Below are 15,768 nucleotides of genomic sequence, written 5' to 3'. Positions count from 1 at the left end.
CCTTCGGTTAAATCATCATAGTCCCTCGAATGTTGCCTTTGCCCCTCGATGACCCTTCGGTGTAGCCTACGGTTAAATGATGATAGTCCCTTCGAATGCTAAGGTATCCTCACAACTGTTGCCTTCGATGACCAATCGATGACCCTACGATGACCCTTTTACATCCAAAGGATAAAACTACTTACTTCTCAATAGTAAGGACAGTTTTACCCTCATAAGGATAGGAAATGCCCATAAAGACCTTGGGTAGGTATAACTCCTAAATGCTTGCTCACAACTAAAACTACTTTTCACACCTCACACTTTTCAAAACCTCCATTAGAAAATCACCACTTGGCATACATTCGTACTAGAATCATTGCCGAGTTATATTTTTCTAAACAATTTTCTAAACTAAACGAGATAACCACTTTGTATACATTCATGCAAGAATCATTACAAAGTTAAATTCTCTTTTCAAAACATTTTCTAAACAATTCATAACCACTTTTTCCAGACAAACATAAGTGATCAAGCAATTAAGAGCCCATGGATAACCATGGATACAAAGGGTGCTAACACCTTCCCTTTGTATAATATACCTCCCGAACCTAAGAATCTAAATTAAGGTCTTTCCTGTTCTTTTCCACCTTTCCTTATAGGATAAAAGAAAAGTCGGTGGCGACTCTTGCTAACCGCGACATTGCGATTAAGAACACATCAAAGTCAGTTCACCGTATGACAGCTAGCCAATGTGTTGGTTCATCTAAGTGGTCAATCTGGATGGATGGCGCTTCACTCTTCCATTTGACTTTGACCATAGATGCCAGTGTGGCTAGAGCGTCTGCTAACTGATTTTCTTCCCTAAAAATATGATGAAAATAGACTTCATCAAAATAGGGTATCAGTTTTCTGATATACCCTTTATAAGGTATCAACTTACTATCTCGAGTCTCCCAATCGCCTTTCACCTGACTGATTACCAGAGCTGAATCACTGAATACCTCAAGTATTTTAATTCTCAAGTCGATTGCCACCTCTAAACCGTAGATACATGCTGCATATTCTGCCATGTTGTTGGTGCAGTCAAAACACAATCTAGCGGTACAGGGAATATGGAAACCAGTTGGAGAAGTGATAACAACACCTATACCATGACCTCGGGCATTGGAAGCACCGTCGAACACGAGCTTCCATCACGATCCTGGTTCGGGGCCTTCCTCAGGGCTTACCTCGAAGCCTGGCATAGTAAAGTCTCTGATAAACATGATGTCTTCATCTGGAAAGTAAAACCTCAACGGTTGATAACCTTCGACAGGAAGGTGAGCGAGATAGTCAGACAGAACACTTCCCTTTATTGCTTTTTGGGTCACATACTGTATATGATACTCAGTTAGCAGCATTTGCCATCGGGCAATTCTTCCAGTAACAACAGGCTTTTCAAATATATACTTTACTGGATCCATCTTGGATATCAACAAAGTAGTGTGGCAAATCATATATTGTCTCAGGTGTCGAGCAACCCAAGTCAAAGCACAACAAGTCTTCTCTAAAAGTGAGTATCGGGTCTCACTTTCAGTGAATTTCTTGCTAAGATAGTAAATAACGTGCTCTTTCTTGCCTGTGTCGTCGTGTTGACCCAAAAAGCAACCCATGGATTCATCCAGCACTGTGAGATACATAATGAGCGGTCTACCCGGAACCGGTGGCACCAAGATTGGTGGTTCTTGCAGGTACTTTTTTATTTTATCGAATTCCCCTTGGCAATCGTTGTTCCACACAATCGATTGGTTCTTTCTCAACAATTTGAAAATCGGTTCGCAGGTAGCTGTCAGGTGAGATATGAATCTGGAGATGTAATTAAGTCGCCCAAGGAAGCCTCAGACTTCTCTTTCTGTTCGGGGGGCTGGCATATCTTGGATGGCTCGAACTTTGACGGGATCAACCTCAATACCCTTCTGACTGACTATGAAACCCAAAAGTTTACTTGATCGGACCCCAAAAGTACATTTTGCCGGATTCAGACGCAGTTTAAACTTTCGGAGTCTGACAAATAACTTTCTCAGATTTACCAAGTGATCTTCCTCAGTTCTGGATTTGGTAATCATGTCGTCGACATAAACCTCAATCTCTTCATGAATCATGTCGTGAAAGAGTGTTACCATGGCGCGCTGATATGTTGCCCCTGCATTCTTCAAGCCAAATGGCATGACTTTGTAGTAGTAAGTTCCCTAAGGCGTGCTAAAAGTTGTCTTCTCCATATCGTCTGGTGACATCTTTATCTGATTGTACCCGGAGAACCCATCCATGAAAGAAAAGACGGATAATTGATCTGTGTTGTCGACCAAAACGTCAATATGAGGCAAAGGAAAGTCATCCTTTGGACTGGCTCTATTGAGGTCTCGATAGTATACACACATTCTGACTTTACCATCCTTCTTTGGAACTAGAACGATATTAGCAACCCACTGCGAATACTCAGAAATGGCTAAGAAGCCAGCATCTAGCTGCTTTTTAACCTCTTCCTTGATCTTGAGTGCCATATCGGGTCTGGTCCTTCTGAGCTTCAGTTTGACTGGAGGACATTCGAGCTTGAGCAGTAGGTGATGTTCAACAATGTTGGTGTCTAACCCTGGCATATCTTGATACGACCAAGCGAAGACGTCAACATATTCACGCAACAATTCTACCAACTCGGAGTGTACATGCTTGGCAAGAGATGCCCCAACTTTTACCTCTTTTTTGTCAGTTTCAGAACCCAAGTTAATGACATCCACTGGTTCTTTGTATGGCTGAATCTCTTTCTCTTCGTGCTCAAGGAGTCGTGCTAGTTCAACTAGTAATTCTCAATCTTCCTCACTGCTGTCTTCAGCTTGGTTGATTGGAAGTCCAGATTCATAGTTGATTTTAGCCATGTCGTAATCAATGGTTTTATTTGCTCTGCATATGATGAGATTATTTTAGTATGCTTCTTTTTTGAGAAAAAGTGGAAAAAGAAAGAGAAAACTTTTTCCATTTCGTTGTTTTTAGTGAAAACGGAAAATAACTGAAAGAAAGGGAACATCGGTTTTGCATGCAAAAAGTACTTTTATTTATTCAAATAATACTTTTAAACATGGGGGCCCTTACAAGCTATCCTCTCGTCTCGAGCAGGGTTGAGGGACAAAGAAAACAAAATGTATTATGTTTTTTCCGAGTACACCATAGGGATCACGGTGGCCGTCCAATTGGGAAGCTTGAATCCTGGAGGACATCTGCGAACGAGGTTGGATGCCCCTGGCTTATTACCACTGGACTCTCCAGTGACTACCACGGTATGCTCACTTTGATAGTCGGCGCTGCTGAACTTGATCGGGTTGAATTGCTTTTTCTTCGGACTCACCTTGCGTGTTACCGGGTGATAACCGATACCAAACCTGTCGCGCTTTTCTGCCACATTGACGACCTTACCCCAACCGGGAAGCGGACCTTTCTCTAATGTCTGCTTGGCACTCTTCGCTGAGGATAGGATGGTAGCGGATGATTGATTATTATTGGCGGAGGCGGAACTGACATCTTCAAATTCTAGACAGTGGAGCGGAACCTCGATGATCCCCTCATCTGTTTCAACATATCTGAAGGAGGAGAGTTCACTAACCAACAAATCTTCTTCCCCACACACAATCACCAGTTTGTCATCTATCAAGTACTTCAACTTCTGGTGTAAAGTAGAAGTGACTGCCCCAACGGCGTGAATCCATGGTCTACCCAACAGACAACTGTAGGCTGGGTTGATATCCATGACTTGGAATGTGATATCGAACTGGTGTGGTCCAACACAAATAGGCAAATCGACCTCCCCAATTACCTGCCTTTGGGAACCATCGAAAGCTCGATCAATCAATGCACTGGTCCTCATTTCAGACCCCTTGAACTATAACTGGCTTAATGTGGACTTTGGTAGTACATTAAGCGAGGATCCAGTATCAACAAGGACTCGGGATAAGAGAGAGTCAGTACATGACCGAAATATGTAGTGCTTTGTTGTGGGATTTTCCCTTAGGGGGTAACTGTGCTTCATTAAATCCCAGATACCTACTGGCGGTGATGTTGGCGACCACGTCGTAGAATTGATCGACCGTGATATCTTGCATCGCATGAGCGGTATTTAAAACTTTCAGCAATGCCTTGTGGTGAGCCTCAGAACTCAACAACAAAGATAAAATTGATATTTCGGAAGGCTTCTGGTTCAACTGTTCAATAATCTTGAAGTCATTTTTCTTGATCAGTTTGAGGAATTCCTGACTTTCCTCAAAGGTGATACCCTTCTTGTGATCATCAGACTGTTCTTTTTCAACCATCGGCCCTTTACCCTTGGATGCTTCGGCCTCGGCAACTTTATCATTGTCAATAACCTTCGTCAACACTGGAGCAGTCGTCACGGTTGGAGTGGCGAGTACAGTTGCCCCTGTCTGCGGAGTCGGCGTAAGAGTTGTCTTCTCTTTAGGCGAGACAATTGTGGGTGCTAGAGACACCCTAGGAGTGCATTTAGGAGCGAATACACGGCCGCTTCGAGTCATGCCTCCCGCTCTAGCGATGTTGACAATTTCTGTATCAAGAATGCAGATTTCTTTCCCTCTAAAATACGCTGTGGTCTCATAATTCCAAGGCACTGCCCTAGTATTCTGATACGGAAACGGAGTTGGAACATGGAAATGAATCGGCTGAATCCTCTTGGGAGGAGCTTCAACCTTCTTCTTCCTATATACAATTGTTATTGGTTCAATCACGTCTACTTCTTCTACTTCTTGAGATTTGGAGAACTGTATTAACCATTGGTCCATTAGTGTCTGCACGCACCCTTTCAACTACTCGCAAATATCTGGATCGAACTCGCATAATGTGCAATCATCATGCACCTCTTCTAAAAACCCAAATTGTTCAAGCTTTTGTAATACAACGGACATCGGAGTCTTCACCTCTTCAACTTTCAGTATGACTTCGGTACTTGCCTCTTCAATCACGACGTTGACTGACGCGCCACTATGATTTGGCCAAGGATTTGTCTTTACATTCGGTTTTTCTTCGGAGAAGGTCAGGATGTTCTGGTTGATTAAGTCTTGAATCTTGTATTTAAGTGCCCAACAATTTTCTGTAGAGTGCCCTATGAACACGGCATGATACGCGCACAAAGCATTAAGATCGTGGTCGGTGCGGAATGGAGGAGTGGTCGCGGGCAATTTTTTGGGTATGATCGCACCTATATGAATTAGATAGGGGACTAACTCAGAGTATGACACCGGGATTTTTTCAACTTGGGGTCGGTTCCCAAAATTGTTTCCTCGGTTCTGTGCTCGATTATATTGTTGGTTTGGATTTTTCTGAGCAGGTGTTGATTGTCGATTGTCTTTCTGCGGTTGATACTGGAAAGGCGGCTGTTGGTATTGGGCTGCGGAAACATACGGATAATACAGCATAAGGGTTGTCGGATATTGATATCAGGGGCGAGCCTTCGCCATTACAGCGTTTGCCTCCCCCTCCTTCTTTTTAGTGAAGCCCCCATACGGCCTCTTGTTGATTGTCTGTTGTGTGGTCGTGTCTGTTATTTTCCTAGATTTCAGCACACTCTCAACACGTACCCCAATAGTAACCATGTTTGCAATTTTTTTTGATGAACTGCCAATCATCTTTTCGAAATACAACCCTTGCAGCGTACCCATGAAGATGTCTAGCACATCATTATCAGATAATGCTGGCCGAACCCTATATGTGATTTTGCGCCAACGTTGAGCATACTCCTTGAAAGTTTCATTAGATCTTTGCGACTGGTTCTGTAATTGAAGCCTTGTTGGAGCCATGTCAAGGTTGTACTTATACTGTTTCAAGAATGCCTTAGAGAGGTCCCTCCATGACCGAATCTTTGGGCGCTCCAGACTCATGTACCAATCCAAGGAAGCCCCAGTCAAGCTATCTTGGAAGCAATGAATCAAGAGGTTGTCGTTATCAATGTGCGAAGCCATCTTCCTGCAGTACATAGTGAGGTGACTGCGGGGACAGCTAAGGCTTTTGTATTTGGGAAGGTCAGGCACCTTGAATTTTTGGGGCAATACCATGTTCGGGACCAAGCAGAGGTCTCGAGCGTCTATGCCAAAGGAAGAGAAGCCCTCAATGGCCCTTATTCTGTCGTCCAAGAGATGATAATCCGCAGGTCTAGCCGGATCAACAGCGGGAGGAGCGACCTGACTTGTCGGTCGAGAGGCTTCGGGGGCGATTGGTGCGGGCATGTTTGGAGTGAACCACATTGGCGGGTAGGAGAAACCCGGTGGCACGGTCTGAGCGGCAGTAGCAAGCTGAAAGTATTGCATTCCAGGTTGAGCATTGGGGGCCTGAGGTGCCCCTGCTTTCATGTACTGGGATGCAAGGTACGTCATCATGGGCACAGAGGTTGCCCCTGGGTAACCGAAGGGAATGGTCGGGACCTGACCAGTGCTCGCAGCTTGAGCAGTCTGATTGGGAAGTTGAAAGTGGAGGCGCGGGTCTTGGTAGTCTTCTTCATCATTAGGGAGGTCGTCAGGGACCTGACCCTGGTTGTCATCCGGATCAACAGCATTAACCGGAGTAGTTTGGATAGTGGGGAGAACCCAGGGGAAACCAGTGTTTCCAACAGCAACAACAAGAGTCGAGTGAGGGAAGAAAGCTCCCCCATTGGCAAGGCTAGCAGCAAGATATGGGGGCATTCTCCACGGGTAGGTAGCAGCAAGCCTAGCAGGGTCCGTGGGGACCACCTGACGGTTCCCCGAGTTAGGCACCACAGTTTTCGCCGGAGTGTCGACGGTAGTTCCAGTAGCAGCATCAGAAATGGTCACCCCAGCAGCACGGGTGACGTTGGCAGCAGCAAAGGCATGGTTCCTCTGAGGTAGGAGGATCTCGAGGTTGGTCTCCATGTTGCCCCTGAACAGATTCATCTCTCCTTGCACCTGGGCAAGGGATTCACGGACAACAGTGTTGTCGACTTCGTATTCGGCCATGATTCTGGATTTGCTGGAACGTGTGTAGTACGGATGACGAGTCGTCGTTGTTGTTGCAGCAAATGGCGAGTGTAAGCATTTTGTTTTCTAACGGCTTTTGGCAAGTAAATGCGTGGATGCATGTATGTATGCAAAAAGATTTGATATGTGCATTCAACATTATTATTATTATTATTATTGTAAAGGAAACAATTCCAGGGAATCCGCGAGTTCATTTAACACAAGCAATTATGAAGCGAATAAAGAGAGATAGTTTAAGAAGCCAATAATCGAGAAACTCTTTTATCCAATGTCAATAAAACAGAATACATCAAGGAAATGCCCATCGGCTACAAGAAGATCACATTAGTCCTATCAGACCTTAATCTAGTGAATTACAAGCGACTAGAAGCAATTGGATAACAACTTTTCGTAGTAAGCCTGAGATTTGGGGGACAAGCAAGTGCCCTACTTTCCTAACATCGCGCTCCCTTCAGGTGGGGGGTTGTGATCTGGCTTGCTTGGAATGTTGTTCACAATTGTCTTCCCTCGGTCGGAGGGGTCTTCAGGATGCTTGTTCGACTATATGTTGTTATCTTTCAAGTTCCCATGTGGTTGTTCCTTCAGCTCTTAGATCTCTTCTAGTCTCTGATTCAGCTCGTATTGGTTTTGGAGAAGAGTGACTTCTAGCTGTTTGTTGCGGATTCTCTCATCCTTCAACTCTTTCTTACAAGCTTCTAGCAAGCTTTGAAGTTTCTTCATCTGCTCCATGTGTTCTAGTTCTGCTTTACCGGCTCGGTATTAGGCTTCGGCTAACTGTTTCTTTTTGGTTGTCAGGCTGGCATAAGTCCCTTTGAGGGTGTTACCCACTTTGAGTCTTTTGAAAACCTCTGTCTGTACCTCATCATCTGCTTGACGAACTCGGTCTCTCTTCTGATTCAGATTGAACTTCAAGGTTTCTTTCTCCAATGAGATCTTAGCAAGCTTAGATTTGAGACCGACATTCTCTTTCTCTAGAGTCTTGACAACCTTCTTCAATTCATCTACTTCAGAATTTGACCGGTTCTCTGGCTCAGGAGGTTGGAGGTTCATGGATGGTTCGGGCGGGAATGATAATAAGACCTCACTAACTCTGCTCTTGACCCAACTGGTGTAAGCCTCTTTGGCGATATCGTTATTCTTACCCATCTCTGCTCTTCCTTAAGGATAAATTGACCCCTAAACCTTGACAATCTTCTTGATCAACTCTGGCTCTTCGACCCCTTCGTATAAAACAAAACCCTTTACACTTTAGAGATCTGGTTTGTCCATCATAGGATATCCAAGTTGTCGCAACGCTAACCTCGGGTTGTAGTTGATTCCTCCTTTTGTACCAAGAAGAGGTACATTAGGAAAATCTCCACAATTGAGGATGATCTTGACACCATCGTATACTCGACAATACCAAGGAATGTCTTCGACTTTTAAGGACATGATCCGCTGGGACCATTTCAAGTTATCTTTGTTCTCAACAAAAGGACCTTCACTGGGTAGATGCGAAATAAACCATCTATACAGTAAAGGGGTGCAACAGACGATAGTCCCTTTCTTCTTTTGGGTTCTCACGTGGATGGAATAGTAAGTATCAGCAAGAAGAGTGGGAATCGGATTCTGAGTCAAGAAGATGTGAATGGCAGCCAAGTCTACGAACTCCTCCATATTCGGAAACAAGACCATCCCATAGATAAGTAAAGCTAGATGGGCGTTGAAGGCCGTCCAGCTTCCAGCTTCAGCGAAGGTGATAACTTTATCTACGAGAAACTTAGAGGTGAAGCCATCGATTCCACCCTTTGGTTTCAGCTTCAATTCTATTTCCTTCTCTCCTATATGTGGAGCTTCAGAAAGTTCTCGATATTCAGGAAGTTCCTTAGTGCGGATGTAGGGCATTTGGTTCTTAATCCTAATACCCAGAATATGAGAGTACTCTTCCAATGTTGGCGCTAGCTGATAATCTTGGAAAGTAAAGCACCTTAGTGGTGGATCGTAGAACTGCACCAAGGTGTGCACAACAGTGATGTTGACCTCGGTGTTCAGAATACCCAACAGGTTACCATACGCTTCCTTAAAGGCGTCTTTGTGAGTCAGGTCTAAACATGCCCCAAGTCCTCTCAATACAGCCAATGGAGGTTCCACAAACTTGTAAATGTGGATGCTCTTTCTCTCGGGATTCATGCTTCGCTTCAATTGCTTGGTAAATAGACCGGACTCTTGGATTCCTGGAAAAGACATGCATATGCAAAAATTTGGTCATGATGCATGATAATGTAATGATGAGATGATAATAAGTCACATGGACTCGAAACTCTGGCAAGTCTTGGACAATCTGTAAGTGCCACATGTTGCAAGTTCAAAAGTTCGACGTAACATGAGTATCAAGGTAGGTAGAGTTTATGGTTTCCTGCAATAAAAACCCATATCCCCCTCACAGGTGTGGACTATGCTCCAAGGTGGTCCCTAGAAGGTCTCCCAGAGTCATCGACTCGAAATGAAAATACCCTGCCGTAGTGAATACTCACAGGACAAAAGTACTTCCAAGTGAATCTAGTCTGGGTGTGATTCTCGTGACACCCAACGCGCGAAACGCAGGTGTACACAACTATCCACGAGTCTAACCTATGTGTATACTAAGCTTGGGTATAGAGTTTTCCTCTCATGTAGTCTAACCCATCCCAACAACAACGTAACAGATATATCCATAATATAAAGCGAATACGAACTACGATAAATAAAAGCGAGTAAAGCTAAGAGTTAAGCACCTAAACTAGCGAGGGAACAACCTAAACTAGGCTCGACTCCTTTTAGCGACTAGGAAATACTCCCAGTAACGAAGTGTCCCTAGCAGAAATATACCCGAACTTATCGCACGCTCGAATATACAACAGAGTCGCCATCGAACTTTATTTATCCTCAAAGGGAAGGGAAAACATCGATAAAACCTGGGGGAAAAGAGATATGTTGGGTAAGGAAGTTGGTTATGCAAGGGGAAGGTATTAGAACCCCAAACATCCATGGTACTCCATGGGAACCGTTTGGATTGTTCTCGCTTGAAAAGGTATTATAACTAAATATTACTTGCAAAAGAATGGGAAAAGGAAAGGAAATGGATAAAGTGCTCAGTGAGGATTAGGGCCCTCATGCCTACGTATCCTCATAGTGTAATGAGGAATTCAGAGCTTCGTAGTTCAAGGAACTAGAGGCAGGAGGTGGAAAGAAGTGTGATAGAAGGTATGATTTGAGCCAAAGGATAATGCTGTTTGAACTCCAACAAGGGGAGAAAATGTGAACCCAAGAGTAAAATTGGTGTGAACCAACAAGTGAGGGCGTATAACACTTGTATCACTGTATTGGAATAACCGAAAAGAAAGGGGTTGCCTAAGTACGGCTGCAAAGTAAGTAAGGAGATGTTTGTCTAAGCTACATGGTCTGACAAGACGAACAAATCGGCTCTTGGTTTAGAAAAAGGGATCAAGATAGAGCACAAAGGTATAGTGTATTTGGCTCAAAGAATAGGTATCACATGGAGTGAAAGAAAGTAGTATGAGTGTATCATGGGATGAACGGAATGAAGTGACTAAAGTCATAGAATTGGGTATCTCGTGATACGTGACTGAAGAAATATTGTTTGAAATCGAAAAGTGAAAGTGTATTGGAATCCATAAGAGAAATGGAGTTTCTACCATAGAGGGAAACATCGCTAATCGATACGTGGACTAGCAGGCCACCATTGTAGGGTTTTGGCTAAAAAGGAAGGAATTAAGTGTTTCGGGTTGTTTGCCCAAACAACTCTAGGTAGAAAGACGGACTACATCAGGTGTCCTAAAAGGATGTATATGGAATTCCAAAGAAGGTGTATTTTGATGTCAAAGAGACAATATGTCACTGGATGAATGATTTATGATCGAAGGAAAGATAATGGATCATGAAAGATATGAATGATGCCCTAAGGCGAAGGAGGAATAATTAGGAGTATGCTCGCCAAGGATTCGCATCCTCGTGCCTACGTATTCTCATTGTGCATTGAGAAAGTCAGAGCAATCGTAGTTCGGAACTACGAGAATAAAGGGAGAGATATGTTTGTCTAAACAACAGGGTCTCACAAGACAAACACTAAGTCAAGGAATGATTGGAGTATTAGAGTGCAAGGAGTTGTGGGTCACTTGCTGGGGAATCAACAGTTCGAGATCAAATAAGGATAGTATCTTGGATCCAAGAGAAGGATAGACTCTTAATTTAAGAGCAAGGTAGGCATTTACCAATATGTGGACTAGCAGGCCGCCACTATAAGGTAAAGTCAAAAAGAAAGACTCAATTAAGTGTGTGGGGTTGTTTGCCCAAATAACTCTCGATTGAGGAGGTGAACTGTCATTAGGACGTCCTAAAAGGATGGACAAAGAGTCCAAGGAGAAGTATGATTGATCTCAAAAAGATGGTATATATTGAATTGGATAAATAAGATAGCTCGCGAAGAAACCGGGTTCTCCTGCCTACGTACCCTCGTCGTGCAATGAGGAAATCAGAGCTTTCGTAGTTCAGCCCACTAGGGCTGAAAAGAAATTGATTGGAGGCAAGAAGAAATGAATGATTGAGATTGAAATGATTAGAATGGCATGATTGAGAATCACACTAACTTTCAAGTGGAGAGAGAATAGTCTTTGTAGTTGTTTCTTGTAGTGATGATGAAGACCTTATCAATCGTTAGATTTGAATTGCACTAAAGTCTATGAATAGAGGTGAATACGATGAGTATTAGGTCATACGTCCCATACCCAAAGATACTCAGAATGGGGGTAGGAATACTCCAGTCTCACTCCTTCTCCATTACTTAAGGCTCGTATCGTACAATTTGATTCATGATTGATAAGTTGTTGACGTTGTCCTTGCTTTTGTTATTTTTTCCTTTGTGAAGAGAGACTTGTCAATTGTATGATTAGAATTGTGCTAAATTTTATGAGTAGAAGTGAATACGATGAGCGCTGGGTCATACGTCCCATACCCAAAGATACTCAGAATGGGGGTAGGAATACTCCAGTTCCACTCCTTCTCTACTGCTTAAGGCTCGTGTCACACTCTTCTAACTTTGATTTAACAAGTGTTGAAGATGCCACCTTTGATGTGCTTGAATAATCCGCTGCTTGGTATGACTGAGGATGCCTTGATTGAAGATCCTGTCTTGAGGCCTTGAGCTCCACAACTTAGAAGAAAAGTCTTATTAAGTGACCAAGGGTCTTTCGGTCACTCAATTTAGATTGGGGGATTATACTAGTTCAAAGGATTTAATTAATCAAAATTGCTTTTGATCAATTTAGTCGGGGGTTTGGTTTTAGTTTTGAAGGGAACTAATTCTGGATCTAATTGAAGTTAATACTTGTTAGAAACTATCCTAAGGGATCATGCATTAGGAGTTGATTGAATATTCTAAATTAGAAGTTGGAAATCCTAAGGGAGCATGTCAAAATATTGATTAAAATCATGATTAAAAATTTATGTTAAGCCCTACAATTATTAGGGAATGATTGAATTCTACTCTTAAGGGGAGCATGCAATTTTAACACAAAAATACCAAAGTAAGCCTAAAAGGGGCAAAATGGTCATTTCCTAAAATATGTCTAATTTTATTCATGGCCTAAAGTTGAGAAATTAACCTAATGTTTAGAAAATGAGGTAATTCTAAATTTAATCAAACCTAAATGTCTTTAATAGAAATTTAATTAAAAGTCCTAATTAAAATTCTAATAAAAAGTCCTAATTAAATCCTAATTAAAACCTAAAATGTGAATTAATCCTAATTATATTCTAATTATATTCTAAAACATGAATTAATCCTAATTATATCCTAATTATATTCTATGTAAAACAATTAAGAAAACAAAATAACAGGGGGTGTGGAACTGGAAATGGAGTGTAAAACAGAATTGGGTTGATGGGCTTCAGAAAGAGCCCAATACCTTTTTTGTGCAGGTAGCAAAGTCCCAAAAAATGGTGTATGTAACAAAAACAAACATGGGCCACGTCTGGGCCCAATGCCAACTCTATCGTTTACAGGGGGTGCATTAGGAACACCCGCGACGTTAGTAAAAGGTGCTAATGGGCTCGGTTGAGCCCAAATCTACTTTCTTTCTAACAGGCACTAGGGGTGTAGTAGTGAAACTGTGGTGAATTAGTGAAAACACTAATGGGCCTCATGAAGCCCGTTTTCAATTCCTTTAAAAACTATCGGGGGTGTATTAAGAATATTGGATGGTGTAAGGAATGAATTACTATAGGCCTCAATGGCTGAGCCCAAACCATTCACCTCTGTTGACTTGTACAAGTCAACAGAATTTAAACCCAAAGCAAACGCGCGCTCAACTACCGCCGCTCTCCGCCTTGGTTCATTGCACCGGCGGCCGTCGCCGATGCCGGTGTCAGCGTAAGGCCCTAATTCCTACCTCAATTTAATCACTGAGTCATGCTGAACACAGAAATGGAGGTGAATCGGAGAGACGCTCCTTGCACTGGCCAAATCGCGCCTCTAAAGGGAAGAACCCTAAAGGTTATGAACTAAATTAAACGGCGTATGCTACGAATCAAACATCACAACCATGGGGATTTCACTCCTTATTCCAAACACTACCTATTGGTGAGCGCAAATCAAGAAAATGCGATTGAAACTGAAATTACATACCAGAGAAGACGATCAGAATAATTCGCCGGTGAGTTTTCTGACCTTGATTTCTTCTTCTTCTCCTTGCTTCGTCTCTTTTTCTTTCTCTGGCTTAGAACAACGGAAATGAAGAACAGTGTGGCTTAGCTTAAGCAAAATTAAAGCTTCAATGTGAAGCTTCAATGGCTTTTGTGAGAGAATGAGAGAGCTTTGGTGAGGGTGAGGGAAAAAGTTGCAGAGAGAATTCGCACCAATTCAATAGGGTTCCAAGGGTTCTGAAAATGAGAGTGATGCATTGTTTAAATAGGTTTTAGGTTTGGGAATTTGGTAGCTTCTGACTCAGGTTTGGAGTTAGTTAGTGTTGGCTTGGAATTGGTTAGAATGAACTCACTGAGTTAACTCCAAACTCAGTTAGTTAGGGAATTAGTTAATGAATCCAAATTAGTTGGTTAGCTCATTGAGTGTTAAATCCAATTATGCTTATGACTGGCTATTGCAGGTTACATTATGATTTGGGTTGGCCTTGCAACGTAGTTGGTGACTTGTAGAACAGGTTCCGACTTGGTTAGTGAATTGGATTAGGCAAGTGTTATTAGTTTGGCTGGTATACATTGCAAGCCCATACAGGTTTAGGTCTCCACTGTTTTTCATATGCTTGCTTTTGTTTCCTTTGAACAACATTAGCTTGTTGTGACTTGTTTAGACATTGTGTTATGGGTTTGGTGGTGCAGGACTTGTATTCAGTTTGGTGTAATGTCATGACCAATGTACATTGTTGCAACACAAGCAAATTCATTGCAAGTCCACTGTGCTGGTTTGTGAAATTGTGGTTGGCATTGCTTGATGACAGGTTTTTGTGGCTTGATGCAAGCTTCACATTGTTGCAGGACGGTTCTACAATTGGGTTTATGTGATTAATGCCTTGTATATATTCGTGTTGACCATGTTTTGAACCATAATATGCATTGTAGAATTGTTTATGTATTTGTATTCTGACTTGTAGAGTGGTTGCAGATTTTTGTTTGCTTTGAATTGATGTTTGTTGAGAAATGAATTATGGTTTATAGAATCGATTGCTTTGCTTACCTTGGCCTCATTGGATTTGTTGCAGCATACTTGAATGGGCTTTGAGTTGCATTGACCAAGTTAGGTATGTGACAACTATGTATTTCTTATGGTCTTGTTTTGCAATAGGTCTGCAACTCTGATGTACAAGCTTGATAGGCATCATGCAGGTGGTTATGTTTGATGTTTTGTGGACTGGTTTTGGGTCATGATGCCACTGACTTATAATTGGCTTCACTGCAGGATGGTCTTGGTTTGCCTCATGTCTGATGTTGTGCATAGCTAGTTCCACTCATGGGTTGACATGCTTCATGTTATAGGACTGCCTTGTTTGGCTTGTGGTGAGCTTTCAGTTAATTGCTGGTTGGCTTTTGCATTGCAGGATGTTTTCAGTGTTAACTTTTGGATGACTTTGCATGTATGACCTTGTTTCTCTCACAGGTCTGCTATGTCAAGACTTGTGCACCTGTAGCATGATGAAGCTAGCTCCAACTCTGGATTTGTAACATGTATTTCCCCTTTATCCTATACCATTATGGCTCTGTTTCCTGCTTATGTTAGGCATGGCTCCAAGTGTGTTGGCTGTAGGTTCATGATGGTTCTTGGCTGGCAGGATTAAGGACCATATTAAGTAGTGTCAGGTCTGGTGTTATGAACTGGTACAGGCCAAGAAGGACCATTATAGCAGGCTGGTTTTGGCTTTGGTCAAAGGACAACTGCAGTAGGTTTATGGTTGGATGCTTGGTTGATTGTGTAAAGCTCATGGTGATTTGATAGTTTGTGATGTTGCTGCTTTGACTATTGCAGGATGTAGGATCAGTGTATTGCCAATTGCACCTTGCTATACCAGTTTGCAGGGTAATGCTCATAAATCACTTCCAAATTCCTTAATCATAGTCTTGCCGCCCTATTATGATTTTGGCTTGGTTGTCGGTAGGTTTATGGCCAATGCATTGGATGCTCAACATGGTAGCAAGTCTTGTAAACTCACTTCTTTGATGTGGTCTCATTTGGATTATTGCAGCATGATGTGGTGCTGCAAAGAGTACATGACAC

The 15,768-nt window shown here is 42.5% G+C and overlaps 1 protein-coding gene across 1 annotated transcript; it reads right to left on the bottom strand.

Annotated features, from left to right (window-relative positions):
- Positions 1–7,766: 7,766 nt before the first annotated feature.
- Positions 7,767–9,176, bottom strand: LOC127135774 (uncharacterized). Its single transcript, XM_051062413.1, has 2 exons — positions 8,339–9,176; positions 7,767–8,164 (listed from the first exon to the last, which is right to left on the bottom strand). Exons 1-2 carry the CDS (start codon positions 9,174–9,176, stop codon positions 7,767–7,769), a joined length of 1,236 nt encoding a protein of 411 aa, XP_050918370.1.
- Positions 9,177–15,768: the final 6,592 nt, after the last annotated feature.

Source organism: Lathyrus oleraceus, chromosome 4, assembly GCF_024323335.1.
Source record: "Lathyrus oleraceus cultivar Zhongwan6 chromosome 4, CAAS_Psat_ZW6_1.0, whole genome shotgun sequence".
In the NCBI taxonomy this organism is placed as follows: Eukaryota; Viridiplantae; Streptophyta; class Magnoliopsida; order Fabales; family Fabaceae; genus Lathyrus; species Lathyrus oleraceus.
This window is presented reverse-complemented; position numbering and strand designations above follow the sequence as displayed.

Excerpts from the sequence above, each read along its gene's own strand:
- LOC127135774 (XM_051062413.1), bottom strand. The coding sequence starts at position 9,176 with ATGAATCCCGAGAGAAAGAGCATCCACATTTACAAGTTTGTGGAACCT. Across the intron at positions 8,165-8,338 it reads TCCTAATGTACCTCTTCTTG|GAAGAGCAGAGATGGGTAAG; the intron begins GTACAAAAGGAG and ends TTTATCCTTAAG.